Source organism: Psittacula echo (genome assembly GCF_963264785.1).
Source record: "Psittacula echo genome assembly, chromosome: 4".
In the NCBI taxonomy this organism is placed as follows: Eukaryota; Metazoa; Chordata; class Aves; order Psittaciformes; family Psittacidae; genus Psittacula; species Psittacula echo.
In genome coordinates, this window is record NC_137738.1 from 53,848,652 (window position 1) to 53,864,884 (window position 16,233).

The 16,233-nt window shown below is 43.2% G+C and overlaps 1 protein-coding gene across 4 annotated transcripts; it reads right to left on the bottom strand.

Annotated features, from left to right (window-relative positions):
• Window positions 1-521: 521 nt before the first annotated feature.
• On the bottom strand, window positions 522-16,006 carry HSF2 (heat shock transcription factor 2). 4 transcript variants are annotated; one of them, XM_080614797.1, is made up of 13 exons: window positions 15,755-16,006; window positions 12,332-12,440; window positions 11,989-12,116; window positions 11,059-11,183; window positions 9,911-9,986; window positions 9,199-9,260; window positions 9,001-9,085; window positions 7,952-8,142; window positions 4,763-5,032; window positions 4,096-4,201; window positions 2,513-2,566; window positions 1,838-1,922; window positions 522-1,460 (listed from the first exon to the last, which is right to left on the bottom strand). In XM_080614797.1, the coding sequence occupies exons 1-13, from the start codon at window positions 15,899-15,901 to the stop codon at window positions 1,171-1,173; spliced, it is 1,728 nt and encodes a 575-aa protein (XP_080470923.1). In that variant the 5' UTR covers window positions 15,902-16,006; the 3' UTR covers window positions 522-1,170. The 4 variants fall into 4 exon arrangements, with proteins under 4 accessions (XP_080470923.1, XP_080470924.1, XP_080470925.1 ...); XM_080614798.1 differs by lacking the exon at window positions 2,513-2,566; XM_080614799.1 differs by lacking the exons at window positions 522-1,460; window positions 1,838-1,922; window positions 2,513-2,566; window positions 4,096-4,201; window positions 4,763-5,032 and adding an exon at window positions 5,322-5,810.
• Between the last annotated feature and the right edge of the window lie 227 nt (window positions 16,007-16,233).

A 16,233-nucleotide genomic window follows, 5' to 3' on the forward strand; every position in this document is an offset into this window, starting at 1 on the left:
AGCTTCTCAGACCTTCCCAGCTACAGCTTTGAAGGCAGAGAAGGAAGGAAACTTACCTTCACAAGCAGTTTAACTTACTGCTTACACTGAATCAGGAACTCAGGGTGACAAGGCTTAGCTAAGACGTTGGCAGCACCTTCTCCAGTCATTAGTGACTCCTCTAGCATGCAGCCATGTAACAGCTCCAGCACCTTCCTCTGAATAAAGGTGGAAGACTTTAGTGACTGACAGAAACACTCCTGCTTTTGAGCTCTTCAGTGGGAAGGAAAGCTGTGGCTCTCAGAAAACAAAGGAGAGAAGAGCCTTTTGTGTACTACCACACAAAACCAGTTTGCTGCACTAGCCACTTGTTTTGGAGGCATATAAATAAACCTTGAAGGCTGCAGATAATAAAACTATTTTCCAATAAACATATATGGAAGCAGACCTCATTGCACAGCTACTTGGGCAGGAAGAACAAGGGCTGTTAGATCCATCTGGTACATGGAGTAAAAGACAACTCGTACCAAGTGTCACACGAATTACTTACTTAAGTAACATTTATTTTACCAGCGAAGATGGTCCAAGATAAAAGTACTCATGCAGTCAAGGGGCCTGGCGGCTGTGAAGAACTTTTCCCCAGTTTGTGCTATGTGTGAGCACTTCTGCTGAAGTGAAAGTAAGGCAGAACCAAGATTTCGCAAGGTACAGGCACTTTGTTCCCAGTTCAAGCAGGGAAAAAAAAAGCCTACATCAGGTCCTGGTCCCCCCCACCCCAAAAAAGCTGCATGTTTGTTAAATGTTGTAAAAAATAGAAAACACCCAAGATACAGAAAGTCAGTGTTCTCTAACCATACACTACTAGTTTATGTCATCATATGTAAGACCAGAAGTATAAGAAATCATAAATCAAAGCTTACTATCAACAAGTTTTCAGTTACCCGGGATACTTAGCGATATGCTAATACCAAGTACTTCACAGCAGTACAGCAACAGTCTTAACTTGGTATTGCCAACCGTGCCTCACAGCTGTTCTAACCACATAGTTAAACGGTTGTAGGAAGTAACATAGGAAACGTATTTCCGATTCCACTTTACCTGGTTACATAAAACAGTGATTTACAAAAAACTCATATACCAAACAATATTCTAAATAAATAGTTCATGGCTATATACAGAGTCCCTGTCACGTCAGTTATCCAAGAAGGGCATGTCTGTGTCCATGGGTGCCGGGGCAAGTTCGCATAGATAGAACAGCGTGGCTTCGCTCGCTTCTGCCTCTGTCAACGGCTCCAGCCGCACCAGTTTGCTCTGGGTGGGCTGAGGATCGAGGCTGCTCTCCAGCAGCTCATCCACTTCAAGGGGTTTGTCAATACAGGAAGGAGTTTCCACAGCAGAGCTCCCGCTCTCAATGGTGGAGCCTGGGTTCCCATCAAGGAATGCAAGGAGTGGAAACGCTGTGTACTGTATGAGCTGCTTATCTAAGGAGAAAAAAATCCCAAAGCATCATCAGTTCACGTGCCTTTCTGTGTGCAAGAGGAAAAAACAAAGCCCAACCCACAGAACCGATCTGAAGAATAATTAATAAAAAACATTGTGTTAGTTTTAAATGAGCAATTAACAGATTGTTACGTTCATGCATAACATTATGTGTTCAGATCCTCCTGCAAAACCTCCAGGTTCTCTGCACCTGGTGCAGTGCCAAAAAAACCCCAAACGCAAACATGGTCGGTATTTTGTTTTGGTTATTTGCCTATCAGCATGCCACAAAACCAGACAAAGATCAGATGACTGCGAGGGTTTTTAGAACAATGCTTGTTCAACCATTAAACTGTTTTAACACAGCACTACAACTGACCTGATTTGGGCTTAGAAACTTGTGTCTCATGTGAAGCCACAGGATCAGCATTATTCTTGGTAGTTTCTATTTCCTTTGTCTCCATCTGGAAACCAGAGCAAAATTTTAAACACATGCCGAAACCTGTTCCAATGCCACTAGGACACAGCTGACCAGTTCTCACAAAACATTTTTATTCGCGAAGGGATGCAGTGGTATCAGTTACCCATACTCACAGACTGAGAAAATGTGAAATGGAAGCATTGGCTTACTCAACGAAGAGCCAAAAGTAATGGTCATAAACGGGACAAGTCCAAAGAGCGAGATCTTCGCTCCACTGCTTGTTCATTTCTTTTCCCACCAGAAATACAAATGAAAACATTCTGACAAAGCGTGTACTATGTTTGCAAGTACTAAACTCTTATAGGATACAGAAATCAAGAGACTGGTACAACAAACAGGCACTTGGCCTCAAGGTCATCAAGCTCTGAAGGATGTTATTTATGGGTGTACTTTTCCCTTTTCTGTTTAAAACCTAACAGGACAAATTCAGCTGCAGCCTTCCTATTCTCATGGAAGCCTCCAAAGCCAGAGCATGAAAAAGGTACTGTTATACCAGTAAAGAAAACAGTAAAGGATGAATGAAGTTTGCATCACTCACTGCTGTGCACATCGAGCAATGGATTTCAGACTTACTTTGATATTATTGATATGATCTGTGGGATTCATCTGCACGGAGCTTGTGAAAAGCTGAATAAGACAAAACACATCAAGGTTTAGGTATCTCAGTGTTGCTATTAAAAATACATGAACATCACATTGGCATGTGTGAGAATAATCCTGGTACTTGCTGTTTTCACTCTCCATCAGGATTAAAGTTTATTTGAAGGCAGTTATCACTTTTGCAGAGAAAACCTTGCTTTGGAGCACAATGGTTTGGAATTACATGAACCTCAGTCACAAAGGAAACAACCACATTGTGTCTACTTAGTCTAACATGGTTTGCTGCAGTCTTAAAATACCACTTCCTTCTTATGTTGCTGCAGAGAGAACTCTGTGTATAAGGAAGAACATACCCTGATCAAGTTTGCTGAAACCAAAACGGATAGTCATCAATACGTGGGAGAGTAGAGCTGCTGTCAAGAGGGACAAAGGCAAAAGCAGGAGAAGGGCCATAAGGTTCAACAGCCAAGCGCGTTTAGGACACCATAACTGTGTGCACCAAGTTAGGGAACAGAGAGGGAGCAGCTCCTCAGAGAGGGTAGCAGGGAGTCGCAGTAGGCAAGATCCCACCATGAGCCAGGAGCATGGCCTTGCTACAGTGAGACATGCTCTGCTACAGGCAAACCACTGCCAGGAGGGCCAAATCACCATTTCCCTCTGCTCAGCACATGAGGCCACCTGTGGAAGAGTGCCCAGGTTTTGGCCTCCCGGTACAGGAGTTTTCAAGCTAGAGGGAGTCCAGAGGGCCATGTGACATCCAAGAGGCTGAGGGAGCTCGGCTAATCTTCTCTGAGGAAGACAGACAAAGGAGAATAACTGCACTCTTCCACTGCCTCTGAAGAGGTGTTATGGAGAAGACAAACTCCACAGAGGTGGACAAAGGACAAAAGGCAAGAGCTACAAGCTGCAGCAGGGAAAATTGTGACTGACTTAAGGAAATCCTTCACAAAGAAGAATCAAGCACTCGAACAGGCACCCAACAATCTCCCATCTTTGGAGATTTCAGAATTTGAGACAACAAGGTCCTGAGGAACATGATCCAACTTTCAAGCTGACTCTGCTCTGATCAAGAGGGCTGGCGTACATGACATGCACAGGTCCCTTCCAACCTAGACCATTCTACTAGACATAAATCTGAAGAGAAACTGAGAACATGCTCCTAAGAAATAATCTGAAATAGCAAACAAACTTGTAAAATAAATGTCAAGAGCCTTTTTAACACCAGTTCACTGAGAAGCCCATAGATGATGTGCTGGGTTATTTCAAAGCAAGAGTAATTATCTAATTGGTGTCTGAGTTCACGTACCAAGAAATATAAGCATTAATTCATTAAGAAAGCCATTCTTCAATCAAAACCTTAAGCATTCACTTGACCAGTAGCACAGCACTGAGAATTATACCAGTGCCCCAGAGACATGCTCACAAATACTTCTAACTTCCCTTTTTTAAATGGGAAGAAAGAAAAACCTGTTGTTTTATATCTATTTTAACCAGTAACAACCCACACAAATATTTTCTGTAGTGTATCACCAAAATACTTAAACAGTGAAGATTACCTCAACCAGGAGATCTGGATCTATGCTGAACTGTCGTCCTGATAACATAGCTTGGAAGTCCTCTAAACTGCAGTCGATGCTGTCAAGATAATCCAGAAGTTCAACCCTAGAAGACAAACAATATGTTATACCATATCCCTTAACAAAAGGAAGAGAAATCCACACTTATGCTTTACACAGATGTACTACATGCATCTAAAAATCTTCACCAGAACTAGAATGAACCAAGTCTTTTATTAGAAACAACCTTTGGAAAGAAAAGGAAAACTTTTAGCCTCTTCAACCCAAGAAATGCAGACAAGTGCTCCAAAACAGGTATCACATCACCATAATACTATGCCATGGCATTCTCAGAGACGTGATTCTTGCATCCAGGTAGCCCTAATGAGTCCCACTGCCTGCAGGAGTTACACAGACAAACCCTGGCAGTTAACCAATGACATTCACAACATTACACTGTCAGATTATGTACCCCAACTCACTCACTTCACAATGAAAATTAGAGGTCTTGTCTTAAAGTACAAAGATCTTTATAAGCTGGATAGAATAAAGGTGACCTATAAACAAAAGTTCTCAACAGAAACTACTACTCAGATCTTCTTACTTCACTCAAACAATCATTTCTAATACTTGGAAAAAACCTCAAACAAAAGACCAGGCTACTCACTTTCCAAGGAGATTTATATTCTGTGAAATGACTCCGTTCTCATTGAGTATGGAATCCATCATTGAGACAGAATCTTCTGCAGTTAAAGTTGACTGGTTATTCAGCTGTACAGCACTTGACATGAGTGGGCTCGTGCTGTCACTGACAGGGCTGAGTGGATCATTAGCTGGGACAGCAACTGATTCTGTGCTTTTATCCCCTTGAATTACAGGAGCATATTCTTCTTCATTATCATCTTCCACAATTACAATATCAGGAGAATGACTACAGCTGTAATGTGAGACAAATTAATTAAAGCTGTTCATACACTCATTAAACTGGGAGTATTCTACAGGTTTAGTTACTTCCCACTTTAGTCAAACCACCACAAGGAAATAAACTTTCCTACTGCTTTTTAATACAGAACATAGCAAGATACTCCAAATATCTATTTTCCATTGATATGGTGCTGTAATGCTCAACACTGTTAATGCAGCACAGCTAGCAGACACTGCTGTACTAAACCACAGTAACAACTACTAAAAAGATAGAAGAACGCTGGTATTTTTCACATCAGAACAACTATAAGCTTGCATATAAATGTAAAGTAAGTAAGTATGTAAATAAGTATGTATGTAGACGCCCACGTACCCAAGAGTCGGGCCACTGAGGAACACCAGAACAACCAACAAGTGGATAAAGCTGCTAAGATGGACTTAGATTGGCAACATAAAGGTGAATTATGTAAGTAAGTATGAAGTGGACCCACACGCTAGTGGTGTCCCTCAGGGATCGGTGTTGGGACCGGTCTTGTTCAACATCTTTGTCGGTGACATGGACAGTGGGATTGAGTGTGCCCTCAGCAATTCTGCAGATGACACCAAGCTGTGTGGTTCGGTTGATACGCGGGAGGGAAGGGATGCCATCCGGAGGAACCTTGACACGCTTGTGAGGTGGGCTGATGCCAACGTTATGAAGTTTAACCATGCCAAGTGCAAGGTCCCACACCTGGGTCGGAGCAATCCCAGACACGGCTACAGGCTGGGCAAAGAAGAGATTCAGAGCAGCCCTGCAGAGAAGGACTTGAGGGTGTTGGTCAATGAGAAAATGAACATGAGCCGGCAGTGTGTGCTCGCAGCCCAGAAAGCCAACTGTATCCTGGGCTGCATAAAGAGGAGCACGACCAGCAGGTCGAAGGAGGTGATCCTGCCCCTCTACTCTGCTCTCGTGAGACCTCACTTGGAGTACTGTGTGCAGTTCTGGTGTCCTCAACATAAAAAGGACATGGAACTGTTGGAACAAGTCCAGAGGAGGGCCACGAGGATGATCAGGGGACTGGAGCACCTCCCGTATGAAGACAGGCTGAGAAAGTTGGAGCTGTTCAGCCTGGAGAAGAGAAGGCTGTGTGGGAACCTCATAGCAGCCTTCCAGTATCTGAAGGGGGCCTACAAGGATGCTGGGGAGGGACTATTCATCAGGGACTGTAGTGGCAGGACAAGGGGTAACGGGTTAAAACTTAAACAGGGGAAGTTTAGATCGGATATAAGGAAGAAATTCTTTACTGTGAGGGTGGTGAGGCACTGGAATGGGTTGCCCAGGGAGGTTGTGAATGCTCCATCCTTGGCTGTGTTCAAGGCCAGGCTGGATGAGGCCTTGGGTGGCATGGTTTAGTGTGAGGTGTCCCCGCCCATGGCAGGGGGGTTGGTACTAGATGATCTTAAGGTCCTTTCCAACCCTAACTATTCTATGATTCTATGATTCTATACTAGGCCACAAACTAGACAGACAACGCATTTAATGCATTTTTCCTTTTGTACGGAATCAACTCTGGAGCATCAGTGTTGTAGTTAATTAACCTTCTTATGTACACTAGGAAGGCAACCTAAAAACTAAGATAGTGTCTCAAGTAATTTGCTTTATCCATATTCTGGTTTTCTTAACCCTTAAGTAGCTGTTAGTTGTGCTGTCTTCTATACCAGAGCCTTATCTTCACGAAACTTTTCTATTAGGGAATGCATTCCCAGATATCAGCTGAACAAAAACAATGGTACTAGTTCAAGTATAGTTCATATATTCTATGATTCTATAAGATGGAAATATAGAATCATAGAATAGTTAGGGTTGGAAAGGACCTTAAGATCATCTAGTTCCAGATCCCCTGCCGTGGGCAGGGACAGCTCACACTAAACCATGTCACCCAAGGCTCTGTCCAACCTGGCCTTGAACACCACCAGGGATGGAACATTCACAACCTCCCTGGGCAACCCATTCCAGTGCCTCACCACCCTTACAGTAAAGAACTCCCTCTTTATATCTAATCTAAACTTCCCTTGTTTAAGTCTGAACCTGTTACCCCTTGTCCTATCACTACAGTCCCTGATGAATAGTCCCTCCCCAGCATCCTTATAGGCCCTCTTCAGATACTGGAAGGCTGCTATGAGGTCTCCACACAGCCTTCTCTTCTCCAGGATGAACAGCCCCAACTTTCTCAGCCTGTCTTTATACGAGAGGTGCTCCAACCCATCCAAATATCTAAGTTTTATTCCTTAAGGAATAAAACAGGTGCTATCAATACCATGCAACTCGGGAAGACAGTCCAATCCCTGGACCAAGATTCAACTGCTCAGAACTGAAAGACAAACTACTTCTATAGTACTAAGTCTAGTACTATAGTACTAACTACAGACAGGAAGGAACATAGTCACAAAACACTTGGGACTGACTAATTTCACAGCGAGCTCGAACAGGAAATCCCAGTTATCTAGAAATCCTAGAAAAAAAACCCCTGAAATTAACTGGCTTAATAAAGTTCAAAGACCACAGCACCATTTGACAAACAGCACATGCTGTAAAACCCAGGGAAGTCATTCCTGCCTGTATTCATAATCAAAAGTATGAAGACACCACTTACTCTGTCTTTGTAAAAGTACTATATTTAACAAGGGAGTGCAATAATACAGACTGCTTCTCACTAGTTTCTATTCTCTGCATATTAAAACTCCAACAGCCAATTAACTATTTCGAACAAATCCAGAGGTCAGTAGATCAGAACCTAGTGTGAGTTCATAGATTAAGCTCCCATATGTTCAGGAGTGTTGAATAATTCTGACTATTACTTAAAAAAAAAAATTACCTAAGACATTTGAATTATTCCATATTTCCACAACACTGAAAGCCACTTATCTATATACACTTCTAGAGACTTCTTACTTTGAAGAATCAGAAGTGGAATCTTCGTTTGCTTCTGGTGCAATGGGAAGATTTTCTTCATCAGCCATGGGATTTTCTTCATCACCCACGGGATTTTCTTCATCTCCCACATCCTCAGTGACATCATAAATAATGATATCGTCTGAAATCTGTTCCCTTTGTTTTAAGCCCTCATTTCTGTTGAGAGGTACCTGAGAATTATTTTAAAGATAGTCAGGGGATAGAAAGACAAAGAGCTTCAGCATTCTGGCAGTTACCATTGTATCTTACAATGCCTCAATTTTAAACTGTAAAAGCTTTCCTACACCTCAAAGATTATAAGCTGTTTGTACAGATCTACATCTAATCAAGAAACCATACAAATAAATGAGCAAGATGAAAAATAGCAGCTACAGGAAAACAATGTTTCACAAATACTGCAGCCACAGAAACAAAAATATCCTAGCACTGTCAGCAAAAGCAACAAAAAAAGCTGTGACAACACGACTATGCAAGAATAGAAAATATTAAAACAGTGGCTGCTCTTTAAATAATACTTTGGTTTAAGCTATTAATTCTACTTTCATGCTCCAGCCCTCATTTTAAGAATTTCCCCCCCATTATTTGGACAGCAGAAAATAACTTTCAGTGGCATGATACATTCAAATGGCACAGGGACTTGACTGGGTTGGATGCTGCCTTGCAGAGCAGCACACTGGATCCTTGTCCCTGCATAGGGCTAGGGGTGCCTAACTTCCAGAAATACCAATGCAACATATATATGTTATTTCTAATAACTACTATTAAAAGCAGACTGCTTTCAGTAGAATCACATCAAGCTGCATTTAACACACAGGTAACTGGCTTATGCATGCTTATACTGAAAAGTGAATGGTGACTTTCAACACACTTGGCTTCTGAAGGAAACACAACACAGTGTACCACTTGGAGTAAGTTGACAGCTCTCAGTACACAGCTATGTTCTATTCCACATAAAACAAGCTGCTTGATCAGCCTGCCCCTCCGCTACTTCCTTCATCTTAACAGAGTATGCATAAAAGAAAACTTACATGATGGTTACTGTCGGCTGGTTCTTTCACAATTTGTTGAAATACATTTGACTTTGTAGGCCCATTAGTATTCAGAAGTAGAGGCCTAAATCAGAAAGAGTATAGGAAGAAAGCCACCTCAAAACTAAGTCCTTGGTTTTAGTCCACAAAACATGTCAGTATATCGACTGGAGAGCACATTTTTAAGACCATATTTACCTCTTGCGTTTCAGGCTCACTAGTTGGTTATTCTGCACCAAGGTAACAATAAATTGTACAATCTGTAAGATAAAAACCACTACTGTTAGTTACTCTACCCTGTATTTGTTCCTCTCAGATTATCAAGATCAGCTGCCTTTCCTTTTGAAATGTTACAACTTTCTTCCCTTATGTTTTAAATTTAAGGATTAAATGTATGTATCTGGCTTAAACAAACTGGAAAAAGTTAATCAGTAAGAGTCTCTTCTATGAGGCTGCTTTCAGTGATGTTATTTCTGATATGTAAAAAAAAGTATGAAACTTTTTGCATTTACATCAGTTTTGACAGATCATAAATCTGTTAAATTAAGCTAAGCCAATATATTATCAGTGGGTTTCACTCGATGATCATCCAACACAGAATATTAGTCATTCGACTTCTGAAGTAACACAGCGGATGGACCATTTTAAGGGTACCTTAATGAACAATGCACAATATTCCTGAACCTCTGAAAATGTTTACAAGAGTTTGGCCTTATTTTCTGCTTATGCATGTTTGTTTCACAAACATTTGTTCACCATACACCACCCTGATGTTTTTTTCTACTAAAAAGACATTTCACACACTACAAAAAAAAAGGTGAAGGAGAAGCAAGGTAACATGTGGCACAGTATTTCTATCTCAGAAACACTCACTCACACATTCACATAAGACGCCTCAATGGAGCCTTACCTTCCGAATAACTTGCTGCTGTTGCAAGTGTTTTGCTCGCAGTTCTGCTACTTCCCTCCAAAGGGATTCATTCTCTCTGTTTGAAAACAATGGTTTAAAAATTTCAGAATATTTACATTAATATTTTTTGTTAAAATTAGCTGGCTTCATTAAAGCTCTTTGAAATGTCTTTTTAGATTGTGTTTGGAAAATTAAAAAAAGAAAACAAGTCACACAGTAAGCAACCTTGGCAAATAATTACAAAATGGAGATCCAAACAATAAACAGCCTGCAGAGAATTTTCAACCCCTTAAAAAACCCCATTAATTCCCAAATTTGGCAATTCTTATTACACATACAGTCAGCATTTGTTTTCTTTCTTGTAACAAAGTTACCTTCTCTTCTTCCTTCCTGTGATTAAATAATAACAACAATAATAATAATAAAAAAAAACCAAGCATGAAACTGGTTCCTACCAGCAACAAGCGACCCAAGAGCACAAGAATGCGGTTTCCTCTCACCACTAAACAACAACAGTTCTTCATCTATACTGCTTGTTCTTCAAGTTCTTCATCAAACCTGCTTGTCCTCCCTCACATACCTCTTGCTAGATAGCAAGCTACCTATGAGCAACTGTACATCCCCCTTAAAAGCATCTTTACAGAACAAGCTCTCAAGTCATGCATGCACCTGTAGGTCATCGTATGCTGCCTCTATTATCAGTGGGGGAATGAAGACAATAACAAAAAGCAATGAGCAAAAACATTAATTGTAGTAAGAAAGTATCATAAGCAATTTGCACAAACCAAACTCTGCCTCAAACTAAACATAACAACTACTTCAAACTTGAAGACATAAACCAGCATGCTTTATGCTAAGACCCAAGTTGAATATCCAGCCGCAGTACCATTATGGAACTATTATTAAAGGTGTTATTTCATTGCCCACTAGTATACAGTTCTCCAAACACCAACACTGCCTATTACTTTTAGCTGTATCAGAATATTCATTTTTTAATGCAATGCTTTTATTGAAATTTATTTTTATAAAGCAGTATTTAAAGTTAGGAAATAAAAAAATCAAGAGACACCTAAAAATTAGGTCTTTGGCTGGTACCTATTACCAGAATTACTCAATTTTAAGGATTGGTTGCTGATGGAGCATATTACCTCTTCAACGCAGACAACTGAGATTCAATGGTCTCTTGTTTAATCTGCACCTTTTGAGCATTACTTATTATTTTGGAGAGATCTTCCTGACGTATCTTGTTTTCTTCAGGTCTCGAAGAAGAAACCTTTAAAAGATTAGAATCCAGAAACAATGCTTTCCTTGACTTCTTATTAACTATTTTCTTCTGGTGATCAAGTATATTTTCCTTTAGTGTTGACAAACCATGCATTTAAGTTAATATACCAAGCATCAAATAAGAAAAAAAACCACAACAAAACCAAAGAGAAACATGCAGAAATTTCTTTTTACAGCTGCCACTACATTAGCTTTAGTTGTTACAAACATTTGTGCACATTCAGATTTGTCAGGCATTCTCTTAAGTGATCTACTTCATCCTAACTCCTTCACAATAATCCAAAGTTAACAAGTACACCCCTCTCACCTGTTTAAATGCTGCATTTCTATTCATTATCTCTACCTGACTCACAGTAACAGCAGAACATATTTCAGAATCACATCTGGCAGCATAACAAACTTTTATAAGTTTGCCCCCTGTCCAATTTGGTGCAAAGTTTAATGCTTACAGCAGCTTTGTGCTGAAACAAGCTACGTAAACAAGCAGATTGTTATATTACTGTTGGTAAAGTCAAAGCATGCTCTGCACGTCTTCTAATACCCATTTGTAAAACGCTGTATTTGCAGAACTAGCTTATTTTTGCCACCTGTGAAACTTCCTATAATGACAATAAAGGTTAAAGGAGGCAGGCAAGTCGCCCGAAATATCTTTAAATAAGTCAAGATATATGAAAGCAGTGCAGACTGCTTCCTCAACTCCAAATTTATTTGCACTCACAATCCTGCAATTAAAACTGACATTAACTTTGCTATTCGTTCAATACTTACAAGCTTTCCACTGAATTTTCACTAACCTTCCTTTTAATGTGTTCCAACAAGTCCTCCCGGCCCTGCTTAAAATATGGGTGCTGAAACTCTACTGGACCATCTCGCTCCAGTTTGACAATACCAGAATCAACATGAACAACTTTACGGAAGCCATCTTTAAAGAAAAGAAGAAAAAAACCCAAATAACTCTCAAAGCCCACATTAAGAAATTCAACCTATGGTGTTCCGACTACCCTGTTACCAGCTTTGAGGATGAAGACAGTAGCCTAGTTGCAGAGAACACTGGGCCACTGCTCAAAGGGTACGGTCTCTAACTGAACATGTACAGGATCCAGAACTATGCTAGAAAGCAAAAAACCAAGAACTTACACATGTTTAACTGTCTGACAAAGCTTGCCATGTTGTTGTGCTTGAAGTACTTGGGAAGAATCTCTTTTGCAAACCTCTGTTCATCCAATACCAAGAAACTCTGGCCATTCTAAAATGAGAGAGACACATTAAGATACTTAAAGACCATTGGAGAAAAGATGCTGGGCTTTCAGAATTAATCATCAGATAGGAATGTTTCCTTGGTGCATGCAGTACGTAACTGATCTGCTTGCCTACTATTTTCCACAACAAAAAGCATACAAAGCCTGCAGCTGAAAAGCAGCAAGTATTATCAATTTACAATCCCTATCTAAAAGGGAGTATCTCTATTGTTACTCATGGTTTCCTCAAAAAATCAATTGTTTACCAACAATTACCATAATTTCACTAGAGGACAATACTATAAATTTTTTACATAGCTTCAAAGACTCAGGGAGTAATCTAACAAAGAGACTGTGTAAGGAAAACCACCAGCAACCAGCAAAGGTCTCCTCTGCTTCCCTGTATAAAAGCATGATTAGTTTAAAATGAATTGTAGACTGGATGGAGCTGTCAAAATGCTGAGAGTGTCTGCTGGGTTTTGGAGTCACCAAAAAGGTAACCACCCAAGGCTGCATCCCTCTCCTCCTGGGATGCCAGTTGTGAGGGAGGACTGATCTTTTATTTCATCCACAGGCCTAGAGTAAAATAGAAGCCTCAGCTCTTTGCTCTTCAATGACTGTGCTCCATTAACCAAAGGAGAACTATTTGGCAGAATCAAAACAAGCCACTTCAAAATCGTTTCAGTTCTGTCTGTACCTCCACAGTACCCTCATCCTGTATTTAATGAGAAACCTATCATCTTTCACAGATATCAGCACTGATGTTGCATCTTCTTAGAAGCCCTTTCTAGTTAAACTAGTCATATTTGCTTCTTACTCCCAAACAACAGCAGTTCTATGATCCCAAGAAGCTTAAAGGACCAACCAAGAGACCATGTGATGATCCTTGCCCAAGAGTTTGTTTCTGACAAACCAGCAAGGATCATCAGCACCAGGATTTACAAATGGCTCACCACTGCATGAGCTCAAGACAGAGAAGAGAGTAGGAAGCCAAAAACTTCCCAGGAAAGCCTGCCTACCTACCTCCTGCTGAGCATGTCAACGGAAGGGAAAAAGGGGAAGCGAAAGAAATTGCAGGAACAGGCCATTTTAGCCTATGCATTATTGAAACTCACCATCTGAAGATACTCAAACAAGTGTACTACAGTGATTTGCGATACCTCACTTCACCGTCACTTTGACATTGTTCAGACCTACCACACAAGAATTTGGGAAACACATCTACTAGTTCTTGTTGCCCTGGCAGCTGTTTACAGCAAAGCTGTACAGACATTAAAGCCTGACTTGAACTCATTGAAGCATTACTACACAGCTAAATAGTTTTCAACTGCTAGTGTTACTGACTGCAGCATTCAGCAACCTTCCAAGCACTTTGTTTGGTACTCCTCGTATGTGTTTCCACTGACAACACGTACCATGGTTTCATGGAGATACATTTGCAGGGTGACAGAATTTAGCTGTTTGGTTGCAGTTGGCATTTATCTATATAGTGTAAACTTATGGATTGGCATAGGCAGAAAATGAAGTATAGTGGCTGTACTCTTCTGTTAAACTGGTACACTTTCTGTACCCATAATATTGACACAACCTGTTTTCAAAAGTTGTTGTCACTTGTGCACCAAGTGATCCCAATACCTTCCCCACACATGAACTACTGCATGCCAATAACATCAACTGTGATTAGTCTATCTTCCTCCCACAAACAGCCTTGCAGAACCCCAAACAATTAGTCTTTATTTCTAATTAGAAAATACTACAAGGACACCAAATAGCTGTGGTGTGCTTACTTGAAATAAGGATAGGCAATTAATTTGGAAAGTCTCTACTGAAAGTGCAAGGTGGCAAACCCAGCACTTCTTAAGCTAGACAACATCACAATCTTCATGTAGCCTTTAGCATTTTTCACCCAGGGAAAAAAAGAAAAAAAAAAAAGAAAATCTACCGAGTCTACTTGTTTCCTTCTTCAGGAAGTTCTGGCTGAAGTTACTGGTAATGCATTACCAGTAAAATGTTTAAGAAAAACATTTTATCATTGCTTACGCATTTAAAATAAACTCAGACAACAGCTGCCATCTTAACACTACTTGAAGCTGCTAATGCAGTTGCAGGACAGGATTGTTTTCAGGATTTTAATAAGTATTTTATTACTTATTTAATAATTGTTTTAAAACCACCTAAAAATATAGAAAAAATAAATAAATAACCTCCTGCTTGGCATTCATCAGAAGAGTTAATGATGCTTACTACAGCAAACCTGCCAGGTGGTTACTTCCAGCCTTGCAGTGTTTTAAGATGCTTGTAACTCCTGTGCTCGGATAATGCTTATTTATTATTTCTGCATCCGAATATATGGGATGCAAGATGAGAGGGCATCCATCACCACAGGCACCGCGCACGCCTAACCTGCAGCCCGCAGGACTGGGGTGCAATAGGCAGACCGACACTTGCCCCGCAGTCGCCACCGGCGGTGCCCACCCTGCCCGTCTCCAGCGGTGGCCGTGACGGGCAGGGGGTGGTGGCGAGGCGCCCGCCGCAGCAGGTAGGCAAGCGCCGGGCAGCCGTGGCCCCACGTGGCCAACAATGGGGGCGGGCCGCTCCCCGCGGTGAGCGGGAGGACTCGGGTGCCACGCGGGGGAACCAGTGCCGCCCGCCTCGCGCGCAAGATGCACTGGCACCCCCCGCATCACCGGCTCCCGCCACCTCGGGGCAGGGCGCTGTCACGCAGCACCCCCACCCCCACCCCCCCCCGGCTTCACCCCGAACTCGCCAACCCGCCCTGGAAACCCCACCGAGGCCCTGCGCTTCCTGTACCACGGCTTAATAAAAACTGCGTGTTGGAGCTCCGCAAAGCCCGATCGCTCTCGGATCCCTGCCCTCATCCCCCAATCCCTCAAGTTCAGAGGCACCCGCCTCCTGGGGAAGCTCAGTCGGGGCCGGCGCCCCTCCGCAGCGGCCATCGGCCCTCATACTCCCCAGGTACCCCCAGCTATAGGACAGCGTTTGAGGCAAACCGGCCTCTCTCTGACTGCCCCTCTCGGGCTAGGAAACCCGCGACGGCCCAGAGCGGCTGGGGGAGACGGTGTCGCTCCCCCAGGCCGGCTGAGGGGAGCCCAGCCAAGCCAAGCGGGCGTACCCGGTTCTTCCGCCCGCCCCACGCCCGCCGAGGCCCGGGCCCCAAGGAAGGCCCTCCTGCTCCCCCCGCCCCAGCAGGCCCCAGGTGCTGGCCGCCGGAGAAAGGCGGGAAGGGACGACATACACGCACACGGACTGACGGACGGGCACACCCCACCTCCCCGCGCACGCGGGCGGGGCGCTGCCGCACCTGGCTCCAGGTGATGAGCTGGTTGCTGGGGGCCTCGCCCACCAGCGCCCACAGCTTGCTGAGGAAGGCCGGGACACCCCCGCCGGCGGCGGACAGCGGCTGCGCCTGCGGGGGCTGCGGCTGAGGGTGCTGCTGTTGCTGCTTCATTGTCGGTCGGGATCCTCCGCCGTCTGGCTGGGGGAGGGGCGCGGCGGGAGGAGAGGAGGGAATCAGCCGGGCCTTCCCTGCGCTCCGCCCGCGCCACAGGCAAGCCCCGCATGCGCAGCGCACCCGCCTGCATGCGCGCCTGCGCACCACCCAGCCACCTCCCCGCCCCTATCCCCCCCGAGCGTTACATAACGGCCCCACGTGCACCGCCCTCACGTGTCACAACAGCGCGGACCCAGCGCGTGGACAGGGAGGGGGTCCCGCCCATGCAAACGTGAGGAGGCCAGGGGCCAATAAGGGCGCGGCTCTGCTCGGGGGCGGAGCCGGGGGGG

What these genes read in the sequence shown, in the direction of transcription:
- HSF2 (XM_080614797.1), bottom strand. Translation starts at nt 15,901, where the DNA reads ATGAAGCAGCAACAGCAGCACCCTCAGCCGCAGCCCCCGCAGGCGCAG. An exon ending in TGTCAGACAGTTAAACATGT is followed by an intron (nt 12,117 to 12,331) that starts GTAAGTTCTTGG and finishes TTTTCTTTAAAG; the next exon opens with ATGGCTTCCGTAAAGTTGTT. An exon ending in ATCCAGATCTCCTGGTTGAG is followed by an intron (nt 2,567 to 4,095) that starts GTAATCTTCACT and finishes TGTCTTATTCAG; the next exon opens with CTTTTCACAAGCTCCGTGCA.